General features: G+C 39.1%; 1 protein-coding gene across 3 annotated transcripts in view; it reads left to right on the top strand.

The window, feature by feature from the left end:
* The window catches only part of LOC132549072 (papilin-like), a 75,034-nt gene that overhangs the window by 20,498 nt on the left and 35,076 nt on the right, over positions 1–19,460 (top strand). For 2 of the 3 annotated variants that reach the window (XM_060212974.1, XM_060212973.1), the window contains exons 2-3: positions 14,920–15,789; positions 19,023–19,205. In XM_060212974.1, the coding sequence (XP_060068957.1) occupies positions 14,920–15,789; positions 19,023–19,205 (1,053 nt within the window). The remainder of the gene's footprint in view (positions 1–14,919; positions 15,790–19,022; positions 19,206–19,460) is intronic. The other variant, XM_060212975.1, reaches the window with a different exon arrangement.

Here is a 19,460-nt window from a genome sequence, read left to right as displayed (position 1 = left end):
ATAATTCTGGAGGACAAGTGTAAGTGCCTGTAAAATTGTTCCCCTCATCGCACAGTTCATATTATCTTCAGTGTCGACATTTAGATGCTGCAAAACTGCTGAAATGTCAGACCTCCAAAATTGCTTGCTCTTAATTTTTAGATGATTCACTCCTACAAATGCCAAGTAAAATTGAATTTTCTGTAATTTTAAAAGTCTTACTCTTGAACGAGCAAATTACTAAAAACATTTAAAGTTAATGGAGATGTTGATGGACAGGATATAAATACACCTCCTACAGCACAACCGCTTTGGGTAGAGATTTTTTAGTGTTGACATTTATAGCTGGAGACTCTCACTATCCATCAGGTTATCAGATTCAGCATCAAACTGGACAGTTTCAGCTGATTTCATTGATAATTAGAGCATGATGCTTGCCCAGAATTTAGCACTGCTTTAGTTTGACCTTGAACTAAGTCTGTGACTGAATTAAATTGAGACAGTGTTGTATCACACTGAGACAAGGGATAGTAGCTGTTTATTTCATACCAAGATTTACTGTTATTTGGTGAGCAGCCAGATGAACCCTAGGGAGCTTGCTGTGAGGGATCTGATTTACTTAGAGTTTTTTTTTCCATTTCTAATTACCATAACCTTTCAAAATTTACCAGTATACACCTGGCTACTTTCATTATCCCCGAGCTCCAGTCTTTCCCTTCCATTCAGTTTGTGGATTGTACATTCTGTTACTATAGGATAAGTAAATGAACAGACATATAGGTAAAATAGTATAGGTGTACTGACTACAAAGTCAGACTGGAGGAGTGCGATAGGAGAGGTGATTGTTAATGGAATTATAAAAGTAACCAATTATATACTACTGTGTGTATTATACAGACTTAGGACAGGACTATCTGTCTCACTTCAGCAAGCAGCTGCAAATCGTTCAGCTTATATCCTGCAACTTCATGTTATCCTTTTGTTTTCCATTGCTGTCAGAAATCTTCTTCGATGTTTTCTCTACCAACACATTGAATTAAACAAGCACTATGAGTAATGATGTAAATGATAAAGAATGTGCAGATTCTAACATCTGACTGTAGGTAGTGGGGAAGCACTGATCTCTCTGATCACATTAAAGGCTTGTGTTTTATTTACTGGTTTAACTTGTATATCATACTCACAATCATTAAAATGGTACTCACTTATGATTTAAATTTTGATATTTTACAAAACTTATAAACTTATAAATGTTAAAAGTTTATATATATTTAACTACGTGCCTGAATGGTTTTATAAAAATATAAGTAAAAACAGCTATTTTTTTTGTACCATAGCTGTTCTATAAGATTGTTCTGTTTTCTTAATACTCAGACATGCAGGTCAATTACTGTTGGCTGTACCAAGTTTGTGAAGAAAATCACTTGAGAATTACACTTAATTATCTCGGGGTAATCCTCGTACACAATACATGTACAAGTTGTTGCTTTCATGTGCTTATGAAGTGGGAAATATGCTATAATGGATAGAAAGTAAACAAACTTAGCGGCTCTCAGACAAGTTATAAGGCATCTTCTTCCCACTCTCTGCTTGCCTGGTTTTCATCATGTCTGCGTATTTATCATTTAACAGAATTAGGGTGATAATTTTCAGTCATGATTCTGCATGATTATCCAAACTGGGTGAATAAATTATCAGAAGCAGTACAGACTGAATAGTGGGGACAGGGTATACATGTTCTGTCTATCCTCTGTAGTACAGACTGTGTAGTGGGGACAGGGAAGTCTGAGGGAATAGTACAGACTTTGTAGTGGGGACATGGAAGTCTGAGGGAATAGCACAGACTTTGTAGTGGGGACAGGGAAGTCCGAGGGAATAGTACAGACTTTGTAGTGGGGACAGGGAAGTCCGAGGGAATAGTACAGACTTTGTAGTGGGGACAGGGTATATATGTTCTGTCTATCCTCTGTAGTACAGACTGGGTAGTGGGGACAGGGAAGTCTGAGGGAATAGTACAGACTTTGTAGTGGGGACAGGGAAGGCTGAGGGAATAGTGCAGCAGACTGTGTAGTGGGGACAGGGAGTTTTGAGGGAATAGTACAGACTGTGTAGTGGGGACAGGGGGTTCTGAGGGAATAGTACAGACTGTGAAGTGGGGACAGGGTATACATGTTCTGTCTACCCTCTGTAGTACAGACTGGGTAGTGGGGACAGAGTTCTGAGGGAATAGTACAGACTGGGTAATGGGGACAGGGAAGGCTGTGGGAATAGTACAGACTGTGTAGAGGGGACAGGGAAGTCTGAGGGAATAGTACATGTTCTGTCTATCCTCTGTAGGACAGACTGTGTAGTGGGGACAGGGAGTTCTGAGGGAATAGTACAGACTGTGTAGTAGGGACAGGGAAGGCTGAGGGAATAGTACAGACTGTGTAGTGGGGACAGGGAGTTCTGAGGGAATAGTGCAGACTTTGTAGTGGGGACAGGGAGTTCTGAGGGAATAGTACAGACGGTGTAGTGGGGACAGGGAAGGCTGAGGGAAAAGTACAGACTTTGTAGTGGGGACAGGGAAGGCTGAGGGAATAGTACAGACTGTGTATAGGGGACAGGGAAGTCTGAGGGAATGGTACATGTTCTGTCTATCCTCTGTAGTACAGACTGTGTATAGGGGACAGGGAAGTCTGAGGGAATGGTACATGTTCTGTCTATCCTCTGTAGTACAGACTGTGTAGTGGGGACAGGGAAGGCTGAGGGAATAGTACAGACTGGGTAGTGGGGACAGGGAAGGCTGAGGGAATAGTACAGACTGTGTAGTGGGGACAGGGAAGGCTGAGGGAATAGTACAGACTGTATAGTGGGGACAGGGAAGGCTGAGGGAATAGTACAGACTTTGTAGTGGGGACAGGGAAGGCTGAGGGAATAGTACAGACTGTGTATAGGGGACAGGGAAGTCTGAGGGAATGGTACATGTTCTGTCTATCCTCTGTAGTACAGACTGTGTAGTGGGGACAGGGAAGGCTGAGGGAATAGTACAGGCTGTATAGTGGGGACAGGGAAGTCTCAGGGAATAGTATACTCTGTAGTGGGGATGGAGTTCCGAGGGAATAGTACAGACTGTATAGTGGGGACAGGGAAGGCTGAGGCAATAGTACAGACTGTGTAGTGGGGACAGGGAAGGCTGAGGGAATAGTACAGACTGTATAGTGGGGACAGGGAAGGCTGAGGCAATAGTACAGACTGTGTAGTGGGGACAGGGAAGGCTGAGGGAATAGTACAGACTGTATAGTGGGGACAGGGAAGGCTGAGGCAATAGTACAGACAGTGTTTAGGGGACAGGGAAGTCTGAGGGAATAGTACAGACTGTGTAGTGGGGACAGGGAAGGCTGAGGCAATAGTACAGACGGTGTAGTGGGGACAGGGAAGTCTGAGGGTAGGTTACCAGTCTGTAACACACTACAGTTGGTTGGTATTTGAAGTATGTTGAATTTTAAGTATTTTGTTTTCTATTCTATTGATATTGTTTAAGTTAAGTCTCACACAGTTCTGGAAATTATTTACTGATCAGATGGTTGTAGTGTGTAATTGTTGAGTTTGATGTAAGCAGTATTTCTGACTATGGAAATGGTATACAAACATGAAGAAGGGTGGGGACATTCCCAGGTTACTATCCAATATACACACTTGGGAGCTGTGGGTGTGGAGGTCAATCTTTGTTTGAAGTGTACAGGTCAATATGTCACAGAGACCTTTATATAGCTTTTCATGTACCAAGGTCCTCAATAGTTTGATAAGTCTTATATTATCATAAGAATGTGATTACTCATACCTTATCTGTATCTCTTCTTTAAGAAATGTAATTGAAGATACTGTCTTGTTGGAGCAGTACTGGGAAAACTTATAGTCTGCCCCGACACAAGTAGGTAGCTCTTGATCCACACTAGGGAACTTAAGTAAACAACATTAACAGAATCTGTCCACATGCCCAGAGGACAGTCAATAGACTCTGTGTCCACACATCCCACAGAGGACAGCCAACAGACCCTGTGTCCACACGTCCCACAGAGGACAGCCAATAGACATTGGGACGTGTAGCCCATACACAGTGTCCACACTACCAAGAGGACCCCTGTAGCCTGTAAAATATGTGTCCACACTACCAAGAGGACCCCTGTAGCCTGTACACTGTGTGTCCCCACTACCAAGAGGACCCCTGTAGCCCATATACTGTGTGTCCACACTACCAAGGGGACCCTTGTAGCCCATACACTGTGTGTCCACACTACCAAGAGGACCCCTGTAGCCCGTATACTGTGTGTCCACACTTCCAAGGGGACCCCTGTAGCCCATACACTGTGTGTCCACACATCTTTTAATATCAAATAGACTTCCCAAATACATCACAAATGACCTCGGCAGCTTCAGTGAATAATGTGGCAACAAGTCACTTTTATTTTGAATTCATTTAGAATTTTTTGCACTAATTGGCATTTGGATTTTGACAGTTTATAAATCATTTCACAGTGAATTGCATCAGTAACTCTATCTTTCAGTACGTTGGTTATCTGAAGATGATAGTTTTTGTTTAGTAATCTAATATTGAATATGATTGAGTGTCTCTTTAAGTGACACCCTCCTATCTATCACTTATAAGTGGTGATCAAAGGAAATGATAGAGGGTGATAGGCTATGATCTACTCACAGAATCATGCTGTTTTTGAGGAGATTGTGACCAGATTTTGGAGTGACAACTAAGATAAACTCCAGCCAAGATCAGAGGCAGCGCCTGATAATTAGATATCCTAATGTAACACCAGGTTGGGGTGTTGGCTGACCCAGTCCAACACAAGGGTGAGTTTTTGGCTGACCCAGTGTAACACCAAGGTTGACTGACCCATTGAGATTGAGTAAAACAGAGCTAGAAGAAAGGGCCTTGTGTTATTACTGTTGATTATTATGGTATAGCACCATTGTAGAAGGGGCACCTATCCTTTTCCCCAATCCATCAGTGAATCATTGTAAAACTGACATCACTTTGACACATCTATAAATAATTCAATTAACCTGTAATTTAGGCATCAGAGTGGTGTTATTCTTAGCTTTTTGATTCAGGACAAAGCTATTTTTAAATGATTGTATAAAGATGACATTTGTGTATAATGTTGTGATTTGAAATAAATTTCTTGTTCAAGATTGTCTGTAAAGATATTTTTTTGACCGTTTATTAATGTATTCTTACATCTATAAGAGTAGAGTAGGGTCAACAAGTGTCTTAGAAGGCATAGTAGAGTCTTCAAGGGTAAAGTAGGGTTAATAAGTATCTATAAGGGTAAAGAAGGATATACAAGTGTCTACAAAAGTATAATAGGGTCTACAAGTGTCTATAAAGGTATTGTAGGGTCTACAAGTGTCTATAAAGGTATTGTAGGGTCTACAAGTGATTATGAAGGTATTGTAGGGTTTACAAGTGATTATGTAGGTATTGTAGGGTCTAGTAGTGCCTACAAAGGTATTGTAGGGTATAATGCCTACAAGGTTGTTGTAGGGTCTATGAGTGTCCAAGAGGATGTATTAAGGTCTACAATTTTAAGTGTCTATGAGGGTATTGTAGTGTCTACAAGTGTCTTCAAGGGTAAAGTATGGTCTACAAGTATACTATTAAAGTACGGTCTGCAAGTATATGGGTAAAGTAGGGTCTGCAAGTATACGGGTAAAGTGGGGTCTACAAGTATACATAAGGTTACAGTAGGATCTATTATATCCACAAGTGTAGGGTAGCGTCTTTAATTGTATATGATGGTATTTGTAGTACTTACAAGTATCTACGAGCATATTGTTTATCATGAGTGTATATTAGAGCTTGATGCTGTTGTCAAAAGCGGCATAGTAGAGTCTGCATTGTCACAAGAATACAGGAGGTTTTATAACACTCAAAAAGTAAGATCTTAGATTATCCATGACAGCAAAGTAGGGCTTCCAACATCCTGAAAATATGGGAGGGCCTCCAAATTCCTGAGAAAATGGAAGGGTCTCCAAGTTCCTAAGAATATTGGAGGGCTGACAATGTTTCTATAGTATGGTAAGGCCTGTCTCTAGGAAATGGAGTGAGGGGAGGGGGTGGTTACAATGTTTCTATAGTATGGTAAGGTCTGTCTCTAGGAAATAGAGGGCTTACAATGTTTCTATAGTATGGTAAGGCCTGTCTCTAGGAAATGGAGGGATTGGGGTGGGGTTACAATGTTTCTATAGTATGGTAAGGCCTGTCTCTAGGGAGTTGGGGATTACAATGTTTCTATAGTATGGTAAGGCCTGTCTCTAGGGAGTTGGGGATTACAATGTTTCTATAGTATGGTAAGGCCTGTCTTTAAAATAATGAAGGTCTTACAAGTTAACAAAATTTAAAACCAGCTGATATGGAGGTTTAACTTACAATTGAACCTACCCATGTAGTCAACAACTAAAGCTTTTGTCAGGATTCAAATCATTTTATATCATATTTCCCCTAATCCTGCCTGTGATTTCCCTACCATGTCTCCAGGTTTCAATGTAACTTGATAGGGAGTTGGTAGCTAAACAGGTAACAAGAGCGATATACCTGTTGTGGCCCAGGGTGATTCCAGACAGTGTGATATTGCATAAGTTTATTAAATCACCTACTTCTAACACGTGTCTGTTTATCAAAGTCATCTAGGAAAATCTCCCTGACAGTGTACATACAGAAAGATTGAATTGGGCAAATATGTAACAACTGGTCTACATTGTAAATCTTAGGTTAATGGTAGGCCCCTGACACAGTGGCCATTTTGACATCCCATTTCTTTTCTTCCATTTATATTAAGTTTTTAGAGATTTCACAGGTATACTGATGCATTATCAGCACTATTGTTGTAAAGTCTGTATAAACAGCAAAAAGGGCTTTCCAAATGTCATAGATAATGTAGGAAAACTGTCACAGGTAAAGTCTACACAGGCTTATCATGGCTACGTTGCGGAGTTAATCTTATCCATTCTAACATCTCTCGTTTGTTAGCTGACGTCAATCTTGCAGAAAATTGGTTTTGTTGTTCATTTGTAGATAAAGTTAAATTAAATATAGTTTTCTGCATGTACGAGTTTATTTTACTTTATCAGACGGTTGTGACTGATTTATGACCAGGGATAGAATGGTGCTATTCATGGCCATTTTGTGTGTTTAAAACTGAAGGGATATGAAGAGTTGGAGATGCCATAGTGATTATAGAGGGGGGAGATCACTACACAGCCCAATGATAATGGCTGTCTTGTAGAGGATTGTCTGAATCATCACTAAGGTGTCACACCAACACAAACCTCTTTGATGAAATAAATATGATAATATAATAGAGAAGTGATTCAGAATACTTGTCATTCCTATTGAAGAAATCATCCAAATTCTCAAGTTTGGTGAGTGAAGTGTGTCCTGAACGAAATTGGATGATGATGCAGTAACCTCCCTCACACTGTGCAGTCATTAGAACACTTAAGTTAAGGTACTTAATGTAGGCGACAATCCGTGTTGTTTAGTGCAACTGTAGATTTATACTTTCTCTCCCTTGTGAAATTTTATCTGTGCTAAGTCTCCAATATTGCGGATAGATCCTGACAGCTTCTTTTCTGCATGCTTCTTATACAGGGCTTCTAAATCTGAAGATTTGTTCTGTTTTCATATATATCAGAAGCATTGTTAAGTACCTCTCTCATACTCCTGAAAATGTTGGTTTAGTGAATATCTGGTATATTAACTAAGGTGTATAGCGTGGTCAGTTAAGGTCCTGTTGAATGTCTCTAGTACCCTGTGAGAGGATGCCCTTCCATTTAGAAACCAATACTGCCCACAAGTGACACAAATAGTAGGAGTCAGTATCTGTTTTGATATCATTACCTGGTATCTGATTGTTGTTAAAGTTTAGTACCCTTGATATGGTCTGATGTTTTCATTACTATTGAGGCCTTCGGGGTGATCTTTAACCCCTACAATGATAGGGGATTAGTGTGTCTCGACTGGTCAGTTTTGTCCAGAGCTATGTCTCCAGACTTTTTTGCTTTTCTAGGCACCTTTGTATCTTTACTGATCCAGGAATCAGTCATAAATAAGTAGTCCATCCAGATTTTAGAGGATGAAGACGGGGGCAGTATGAGGCTGTGGAGCTATACAGTGTCCACTTTCTGGTTGGCTGGTCAGTGATTAGGGGTGATACAGCCCTAGGATATTGATCCATCAAGTACAATCGCAGCCAGACTTTATATTCATTTTATGATTACAGCCATAAAATCTCCACCTTGCAATCAGACCTTTGTACAAAGTAGCAATTTATGGGAGAAAGCCCACACACAAAAATAGGGAGTGACCTTTACGAACCCTTCATCAAAAGCTCTAGAGGTTTTTTGGAGAGGAACATACACATTGACTGCTGGCGGAGTAGACCAGGTCATTATTGGGTACAATCTGGTAACTACAAGTGATTAGGGCTGGTCAGTGGTCTGACAGCCATGGAGTCCTACCCTTTATTGTTGTGGTCAGTTATTCAAAGATAAAATCAGTTGACCACATCAGCTGAGAACAAATTACTTATATCAATATTATCTGGTGAGTAAACACAGGGTTGGCATCTTAGGGCAAAAACAAACAAGTGTGTGTAAGTGTGATCCTATAGAGAATTACAGGGGGATATTGTGTGGCTAACAACTTCTAAGATATTCACCCAGGACAGAAGCTGTCTAAGACCACAAACACTGACATACAGTATACTCTGTCTACACTGGTCATCATCTTTACTCAATCATGGTAAACATATCTAATTTGATTGTCTTGTTAAATAATGGTCCCATATATCCTTCTTAAAAACTGGTATATATTTCTAACAATGAAATAATTTAGAGACCCATGTGACCTGTTTCTTTGACCCTTTAGAGCCAACGATCCATGTCTAATATTACTGACCAGGTATCTTGGGGACTCCTTGACCAATGGTGTTCCATCCACTCCCTAGGTATGCTTTCTATGTAAAGTACAAATTTGTAAATACCATTATCATTGCATGTAAAACAGCGAGATCTAGCAAATTTATTTTACTATTGAAACATATTTTTTTCTGATGACCTCTGGTTGACCAGTATGTTACAGCCACTGTATGCATGATTGCTAATTATCATTGTGGAATAACTATGGTGACCGACTTTCAAGTTTCACCTCAGTACAGTAACACTCTAGGTGGTTATTATGACGTATTATCTCCTCCACCACAAAAATACATTCCCTGACGTCATAATGTACTCTTTCAGATCTGAGGAAAGATAAATCAGCTTAAGTGTTTTACAAATGATGTCCCAATGTGAACCAGTAGGTTAAGGGGTGCTTACACGGCCAATCAGCACCTTACACTTATTACTGTGAGCAGACTCTGGACATGCAGGGCTCCCACTGAAAGCCCCAGTCCGGATAATTACATACCCAGGACTACTGAACCCTTTAATCCCCTGTTGCAACATTATGCAGCCCCAGTAAGTAGTTGGCCCCCTTGGTGACCAGATCAACATGTTGGGGTTTGTACTAGGGTTTCTAGTCACTGTGATATTAGCCGCCTCATCTGCTCAGGATAATACAACACATGAAACTAGTAAGTAATGTATGTATAGATAGTTATCACTAAGTCAGTGTTGTGTGTAAATATCTGTGGTATATATGTTACAGCTAATTATAAGGATAAGATGCCGTTACACACACCAAAGTACAATCATTACAGGATTTCCTAAATTACACGGTGGCAGTCTTTTTATTCCATTTCTAAAACTTTTTTTGAGTGAGTACAAGACAGATTTCACGTTTTGCTGGGTTACAATACACCCACATATTTTCCTTGTCTGAAACACCAATCGTCTGGTTAGGTATTCTGTCTGCCAAAACTTGTAAAATTATTTCACATATTTCAAAACTCTGACCATGTCTTTTGTTGTCTTATTCTTCTTGTCCTTTTTTCAACCTTCTTGTAACTTTTGGCATTTTAAACCCTGACAAATGGATAATGTGTTCAGTGTTATGAAGAACATTTATCCTCTTTTTTAAGGTATATGTTGAAAAAACATTGGATAGGAACAGAAATACAATTTTCTGTTAAAACACATTCTTTTCCTTACTGGTCTTTCTGTTGCTCTATGTGCTTTGTGTATCAGATTGGTATCTGTTGGTTGGAGTTTACCACTTTCTGAATAATTTACAAACTACCACTAATATGTAGTAAAGATAAGCTAATCCCAGTAAGACATTCCTTAACTGGTACATTTTTCTTACCAAACTATTATTTACCAGCTATTAATCATATTTAGAATAATATTGCTCTTACATAACATTTGATGTAAATATTTTTATCTTGTCTTCAACAACACGGTAGTGACATCAACCAGCCAGCTACTAGTTCAGTAATTTGGTGGAAATACTTATTGCACATGTTCTAGTGTATATATCCAAAATATTTCAGGCTATTCTCACCAGTTCTAAATAGGTCTGTCTAAATCAAAATCATATTAACAGTTTAATTCCGTTATCTATGTTTCTGTACAAATGGTACAAACTTTCCTTTTGTGGGATGAGTCAGTGGGATTTTGCAAGCCTTTGTTTAAAATGGTTGAAATTACTTTTTATTATGATAAAAAAGGGATATTACTTTTGTATTTACATTGTTATCTCTATGGGAAAATGTTCCTGAATGTATCAGGACTATTCTGTAATCAAATACAGTATTGTTTTATACTGTGATTGTTTTAAAGGTCTGACAGAAATGGTAATTTCTTCCCAAAACTTGCTTCATTATTGAATTTGATAACAGGTAATTTGATTTTAAGGATTTTTTTTTTGTATTTGTAGTCTGTGGTATGTTGTACATGTTCCTTTTACATGCTATAATGTGACACTTGATCCTCTCAGAAAGAGAATCGTTTGTGAACTGTTTCACTGTTATAAATTACAACAAACTACAATGTACAAAACAGTATCAATAGCATTCATGTTTCAGATATGCAAAAAGAGGTTAGAAACACAGCAATATCTTTGGTACCTAAGACAGAACACAATCACATTCTGGAGACACCAATTTATAGAAATGATTCATTTTTGTAAACTAGTAAGAACAGTAACTCTACATCAAAGGATGCAGTGAATTGGATGCAGTTGGCGATAATTGTCACCGATTATGACCCTTGTCTGATACGTTTCCTGACAATCACAAATGTACTTAGGAGAAATAGTGACTCTGAGGCTAGATAAAATATCTATGTAACTGACATTTGTAGAGAAACATCTAGGGCAGAGGATTTAGTACGTAGGTGGGCCAGTTACTGGGCGTATATTGTGATCATGTCACCTTAATTTCAGGGTTGTAGGGTATATACTGGGGTGTGGAGAGTTGTGTGTGATGGCAGGGTTGTAGGGTATATACTGGGGTGTGGAGAGTTGTGTGTGATGTCAGGGTTATTTGGAATATACTGGGGTGTGGAGAATTGTGTGTTATGTCAGGGTTATTTGGAATATACTGGGGTGTGGAGAATTGTGTGTCATGTCAGGGTTATAGGGAATATACTTGGGTGTGGAGAATTGCGTGTGATGTCAGGGTTATTTGGAATATACTGGGGTGTGGAGAATTGTGTGTCATGTCAGGGTTATAAGGAATATACTTGGGTGTGGAGAGTTGTGTGTCATGTCAGGGTTGTAGGGTATATGCTAGGGTGTGGAGAGTTGTGTGTGATGTGGGTCAGGTTGCTTTCCTTAATCACAAGGTATGGTTACCAACAACCCTGACATCACACACAACTCTATAATACAGAAAGAATTTTTATGGTTTTATTTTCTTGAAATACCATGCCTAGATAGTACCCCCCAAAAAATGTTTTTTCTTCTTATAAAGTGGAGGTGTCTGTAGATTCCTTTTTATCATTGTTGGCCTTGATTTTGCTGATCACAAGGGGACCAGCATTTTTAACAGGAATGTTGTAGTTCACTGTAATGTTCATCTGTTTCTAATTTTTGTTGACTGAACCTGCTGTGATACTGTATCATTCAGTGATGGATTCCTGGTGTTCTGCAGTATCCTGTCTCCATGGGTACAAGTCCACAGTCAGTATTTCATAAGATAGTGATTTTGTGTCAAATTGCCTCATGTTATTCTAAGACAATGAGGGCTCTCTATCTGGTCACTGTCTTTACTGCCAGTAAAGGACTCGCCTGGCCAGGGAGGTTTTCATTGATGGGTTTGACCGGTTGGACCAGAGTTATTTACTCGTGAAATGTACATGGACCTACTGGTCTTCTTTTGCTTTCTGATCTGCCTGGACTAGAACTTTTGAGGCTTGTCTTCATATTTTGGCGTCTGTGTTGATTTGTGCCTGAAATGTTATATTTAAACAGCCATATATGATAAATCCAAGGTATTATTTTCATGGCCATAAGTATACAGATTTATCAGCTCCAGGTTTCAGATATTTCGTTATAATTACTGATTTTTGACATTCCCAAGTTATTTCTTTGCTAGATGTCACATAATCCTCAGGTAGATTTTGTATCTTGTCAACCAGGACTTAAAAAATCTGAATGTTACTGACCAAGCCTTGTTCTTCCTTTTTGTATTACTGATTTAGCTCTAGCTGAAAATTTCTAGTGCTTCTAAATTGATTCCTTCATTTATCATCATTTGTAACCCAGTTGTTGTATAGTAATAACCAGGCTACTGAAATTTGATATTGAACTCTGTTTAAACAGTTAATAGGTGAAACATTTTGCTGGGAGGGATAGCATTATCTGTGATTGTTATTAACTTCAACTGATCTCTTTCAAAGTTCATTGTGCAAGCCTTTGGTGAACTAAAATGAAAATTTTGTGACAAGTTTCATGAATCACATATCAAATAAAAAAAAGTGTCCGATCTTTTTTATCACACGATTAAACTGTTCTGGCAGATATTGTTTGAAAAAAAGACACTTTTATGTCACACTTGAAGTCATGCCTGCTCTGTATTTCTAAGGTCTCCATTGTTATGTCACAAAGTCATCTTAGAATGTGTGATGTCATTTTGTTATCTAAAATGATGCCACAATAAGCTTTATTACACTGTATAATACACAAAAAATATGACATGAGTATATTCACAGAATAACAACATAATCATGAGATAAATTTCTCTAAGACATAGGAAGGATGGAGATTGTTCTTCTCTATGGTGTTGCTTAAAATATTGTTTTATATAATATTAGAATCTTACATATCTTTAATGTATATCATAAACATTACTTCACTAAAAAAGCAATAAGTTGTTGTGACCACGCTTATTACCCTGTAAGTGACCACGCTTATTACCCTGTAAGTGACCATGCTTATTACCCTGTAAGTGACCATGCTTATTACCCTGTAAGTGACCATGCTTATACCCTGTAAGTGACCACGCTTATTACCCTGTAAGTGACCACGCTTATTACCCTGTAAGTGACCATGCTTATTACCCTGTAAGTGACCATGCTTATTACCCTGTAAGTGACCACGCTTATTACCCTGTAAGTGACCATGCTTATTACCCTGTAAGTGACCACGCTTATTACCCTGTAAGTGACCATGCTTATTACCCTGTAAGTGACCATGCTTATTACCCTGTAAGTGACCACACTTATTACCCTGTAAGCGACCACGCTTATTACCCTGTAAGTGACCACACTTATTACCCTGTAAGTGACCATGCTTATTACCCTGTAAGTGACCACACTTATTACCCTGTAAGCGACCACGCTTATTACCCTGTAAGTGACCACGCTTATTACCCTGTAAGTGACCATGCTTATACCCTGTAAGTGACCATGCTTATTACCCTGTAAGTGACCACGCTTATTACCCTGTAAGTGACCATGCTTATTACCCTGTAAGTGACCATGCTTATACCCTGTAAGTGACCATGCTTATTACCCTGTAAGTGACCATGCTTATTACCCTGTAAGTGACCACACTTATTACCCTGTAAGTGACCGTGCTTATACCCTGTAAGTGACCACGCTTATTACCCTGTAAGTGACCATGCTTATTACCCTGTAAGTGACCACACTTATTACCCTGTAAGTGACCACGCTTATTACCCTGTAAGTGACCATGCTTATACCCTGTAAGTGACCATGCTTATACCCTGTAAGTGACCATGCTTATTACCCTGTAAGTGACCATGCTTATACCCTGTAAGTGACCACGCTTATTACCCTGTAAGTGACCACGCTTATTACCCTGTAAGTGACCACGCTTATTACCCTGTAAGTGACCACGCTTATTACCCTGTAAGTGACCATGCTTATACCCTGTAAGTGACCACGCTTATTACCCTGTAAGCGACCATGCTTATACCCTGTAAGCGACCACGCTTATTACCCTGTAAGTGACCATGCTTATACCCTGTAAGTGACCATGCTTATACCCTGTAAGTGACCATGCTTATTACCCTGTAAGTGACCATGCTTATTACCCTGTAAGCGACCATGCTTATACCCTGTAAGCGACCACGCTTATTACCCTGTAAGTGACCATGCTTATACCCTGTAAGTGACCATGCTTATTACCCTGTAAGCGACCATGCTTATACCCTGTAAGCGACCATGCTTATACCCTGTAAGCGACCACGCTTATTACCCTGTAAGTGACCACACTTATTACCCTGTAAGTGACCACACTTATTACCCTGTAAGCGACCATGCTTATTACCCTGTAAGTGACCACACTTATTACCCTGTAAGTGACCACACTTATTACCCTGTAAGTGACCACGCTTATTACCCTGTAAGTGACCACACTTATTACCCTGTAAGTGACCACACTTATTACCCTGTAAGTGACCATGCTTATACCCGGTAAATTTTGTGACATTGCTTATTGGTTTGACTTTACCTGTGTTTTGTTGCATGCATTTGCAGAAGTCGTTGTTGAGCCCGATAAGCCCATTCTCGTTGGTGGATGTGCAGGAACACGTTATGGATGTTGTGAGGACGGATTAACATCAGCTCTGGGAGAAAGCAGACAAGGCTGTCCTGAAAATGAACCAGTTCTGGTTGGTGGATGTGCAGGAACACGTTATGGATGTTGTGAGGATGGATTAACTTCAGCTCTGGGAGAAAGCAGACAAGGCTGTCCTGAAAATGAACCAGTTCTGGTTGGTGGATGTGCAGGAACACGTTATGGATGTTGTGAGGATGGATTAACTTCAGCTCTGGGAGAAAGCAGACAAGGCTGTCCTGAAAATGAACCAGTTTTTGTTGGTGGATGTGCAGGAACACGTTATGGATGTTGTGAGGATGGATTAACTTCAGCTCTGGGTGAAAGCAGACAAGGCTGTCCTGAAAATGAACCAGTTTTTGTTGGTGGATGTGCAGGAACACGTTATGGATGTTGTGAGGATGGATTAACATCAGCTCTAGGAGAAAGCAGACAAGGCTGTCCTGAAAATGAACCAGTTTTTGTTGGTGGATGTGCAGGAACACGTTATGGATGTTGTGAGGATGGATTAACTTCAGCTCTGGGAGAAAGCAGACAAGGCTGTCCTGAAAATGAACCAGTTTTTGTTGGTGGATGTGCAGGAACACGTTATGGCTGCTGTGAGGATGGTGTTACATCTGCCCTTGGAGAAAACAGATATGGATGCCCTGAAGCAGCAAAACCACAACCTCTATTACCATCTGCAATACTGGAAGAATGCAGTGAAACCCGCTTTGGCTGTTGTGCTGATGGTCTTACATCAGCTCGTGGGGAGAACAGATATGGTTGTCCGGAGACCCTTATAACTTCAGGTGGGTAACATATTTGGTCATTAAATATATCCTCCTGTGGATATAGATGTTTATATGGTAAAAGTAGACTTTATTAGGTCCACAGGCAAATGTAACATTATATAAAGAGAAAATTTCAAAGTAATAACTTAAAATCCCCATGGCCACTCATGTTCAAAATTCAGACCGAACCCTTTTTACTGAAAGACTCCTTGGGCTGGAATTTTTTTTCTCTCTCTGTTTGTCTACATATGCAACACACTGACTTCTGTGGAAAATTCTTCTGGTGATTTGCAAAAGAGAAAGTGATGAAAGCCAAGAGCTCTGTTGCTATCTGTTGTTAACCCAATGGCTCTGCTACCAATTGTGTACACCTATACACTACCAAGCATCTTACTTCCCTTGTCTTTTTGCTGACTGTTATTGTATTGGCTCCAACTTTGTAATGTATTATGTATGTCTCATATGATTTTTCCATGTTTAAACTCATACAGATATGTGGTTATGCTATCACAAATTGAGCTGCAGCGTTTGCAAAGTGATGGCCAAATAAGTGAAGCATGACCTTTGTGTTTTTGCAAGGTTGCAATGGACTTGATGTTTTCTTGCTTTACAACTTCATTACAGGAATAATTCTGATGATGTTTCTGACAGAGTTTCAGTAAGTTCTTATAAAATGTACTTTAGGAACAGAACAGGTGTAATAGTATAGGTACAAAACAGGTGTTATACTGTAGGTACTGTACAGATGTTATACTGTAGGTATAGAACAGGTGTAATACTGTAGGATGAGTGTTATACTGTAGGTATAGAACAGGTGATATACTGTAGGTATGGGTGTTATACTGTAGGTACAGAACAGGTGTTATACTGTAAATACAGAACAGATGTTATACTATAGGTATAGAACAGATGTTATATTGTAGGTACAGAACAGGTGTTATACTGTACAGTTGTTATATTGTAGGTACAGAACAGGTGTTATACTGTACATGTGTTATACTGTAGGTACAGAACAGGTGTTATACTGTACATGTGTTATACTGTAGGTATAGAACAGGTGTTATACTGTAGGTACTGAACAGATGTTATACTGTAGGTACAGAACTGGTGTTATACTGTAGGTACAGAACAGATGTTATACTGTAGGTACAGAACATGTGTTATACTGTAAGTACAGAACATGTGTTATACTGTAAATTCAGAACAGATGTTATACTATAGGTATAGAACAGATGTTATATTGTAGGTACAGAACATGTGTTATACTGTAAGTACAGAACAGGTGTTATACTGTAAATACAGAACAGATGTTTTACTGTAGGAACAGAACAGGTGTTATACTGTAGGTACAGAACAGGTGTTATACTGTAGGTACAGAACAGGTGTTATCCTGTAGGTAGCGAACAGGTGTTATACTGTAGGTACAGAATATGTGTTATACTGTAGGTACAGGTGTTATACTGTAGGTACAAAACAGGTGTTATACTGTAGGTACAAAACAGGTGTTATACTGTAGGTACATTTGTTATACTGTAGGTACAGAACAGGTGTTATACTGTAGGTACAGAACAGGTGTTTTACTGTAGGTACATTTGTTATACTGTAGGTACAGAACAGATGTTATACTGTTGGTACATGTGTTATACTGTAGGTACAGAACAGATGTTATACTGTAGGTACAGAACAGGTGTTTTACTGTAGGAACAGAACAGGTGTTATACTGTAGGTACAGAACAGATGTTATACTGTAGGTACAGAACAGATGTTATACTGTAGGTACAGAACAGGTGTTATCCTGTAGGTAGTGAACAGGTGTTATACTGTAGGTACAGAACAGGTGTTATACTGTAGGTACAGAACAGGTGTTATACATACTGTAGGTACAGAACAGGTGTTATACTGTAGGTACAGAACAGGTGTTATACTGTTGGTACAGAATAGGTGTTATACTGTACAGATGTTATAGTGTAGGTACAGAACAGGTGTTATACTGATGGTACAGAATAGGTGTTATACTATAGGTACAGGTGTTATACTGTAGGTACAGAACAGGTGTTATACTGTAGATACATGTGTTATACTGTAAATACAGAACAGATGTTATACTGTAGGTAAAGAACAGGTGTTATACTGTAGGTACTTGTGTTATACTGTAGGTACAGAACAGATGTAATACTGTAGGTACAGAACTGGTGTTATACTGTAGGTACAGAACAGGAGTTATACTGTAGGTACGTGTGTTATACTGTAGGTACAGAACAGATGTAATACTGTAGGTACAGAACTGGTGTTATACATACTGTAGGTACAGAACAGGTGTTTTACTGTAGGAACAGAACAGGTGTTATACTGTAGGTACAGAACAGGTGTTATACATACTGTAGGTACAGAACAGGTGTTTTACTGTAGGAACAGAACAGGTGCTTTACTGTAGGTACAGAACAGGTGTTATACTGTAGGTACAGAACAGATGTTATACTGTAGGTACAGAACAGGTGTTATACTCTAGGTACAGAACAGGTGTTATACTATTGGTACATGTGTTATACTGTAGGTACAGAACAGGTGTTATACTGTAGGTACAGAACAGGTGTTATTCTGTTGGTACATGTGTTATACTGTAGGTACAGAACAGGTGTTATTCTGTTGGTACATCATTTTTTATATGGCTTTTTCCCCATTAATCATGAGGCCTAGAATGAAGATACTTAACTATAGTGGACTTTCAATAATTGTACTATTTCTTTCTTAACCAAAGGGTCTAGATGACTGGTATCGACAGCTACCAAGTGTGATCTTTTGTCAGAAGCACACTGGTATCGACAGCTACCAAGTGTGATCTTTTGTCAGAAGCACACTGGTATCGACAGCTACCAAGTGTGATCTTTTGTCAGAAGCACACTGGTATCAACAGCTACCAAGTGTGACATTTTATCAGAAGCACACTGGTATCAACAGTTACCAAGTGTGGCAAAGTAAATAAACATGGTGCACATTATCAGGGTAAAAGTTCATCACATTTGAATCACAAGGGTGAAGAAATGAAAGAATTCTTCAAGGTTTGAATTGCAAAAAAAAATATCAAACTTTGGTGTTGATATTAAAATCAGTTTTGATTGAGTTGTTGTATACACTGTTATTGTTCTAGTACAACTTTGATAACTATGACTGTTCATCCTTTGTGAAAATTTCATGATATTTCAGAGTATATTGAAGTACATGTCAAAGTATACTTTGTTGTTTACCTACAGATGTGTGTAGACTGGACAGTGAGCGAGGCACATGTTCTGATTATACTGTCAGATGGTTTTATAATAATGAGGATTCCCGTTGTGACCGGTTTTGGTATGGAGGCTGCGATGGAAATGGAAATAATTTTGCAGATGAGGAGGAGTGTAAAGCTGCATGTGTCAATGCACCAGTGGTTAAACCAGGTCTGTAATACCACCTGTGTTTATAGTGTAATATCACAGGTGTGTACATGTTACAGTACTCAAATGTTTACAGGTAATGCTGTAATAATTCAAGTGTTTACAAGTAATAGTGTAATAGGTCTGGCATTTTCAACATAACCAAGTACTGTGATAGATCATCTGTTTACAGGCAAAAATGTGATAGTTCAGGTGTTTACAGGCAAAAATGTGATAGTTCAGGTGTTTACAGGCAAAAATATGATAGTTCAGGTGTTT

Source organism: Ylistrum balloti, unplaced genomic scaffold (assembly GCF_031769215.1).
Source record: "Ylistrum balloti isolate Yb309-2 unplaced genomic scaffold, AGI_CSIRO_Ybal_v1 Utg370042, whole genome shotgun sequence".
NCBI lineage: Eukaryota > Metazoa > Mollusca > Bivalvia > Pectinida > Pectinidae > Ylistrum > Ylistrum balloti.
This window is presented reverse-complemented; position numbering and strand designations above follow the sequence as displayed.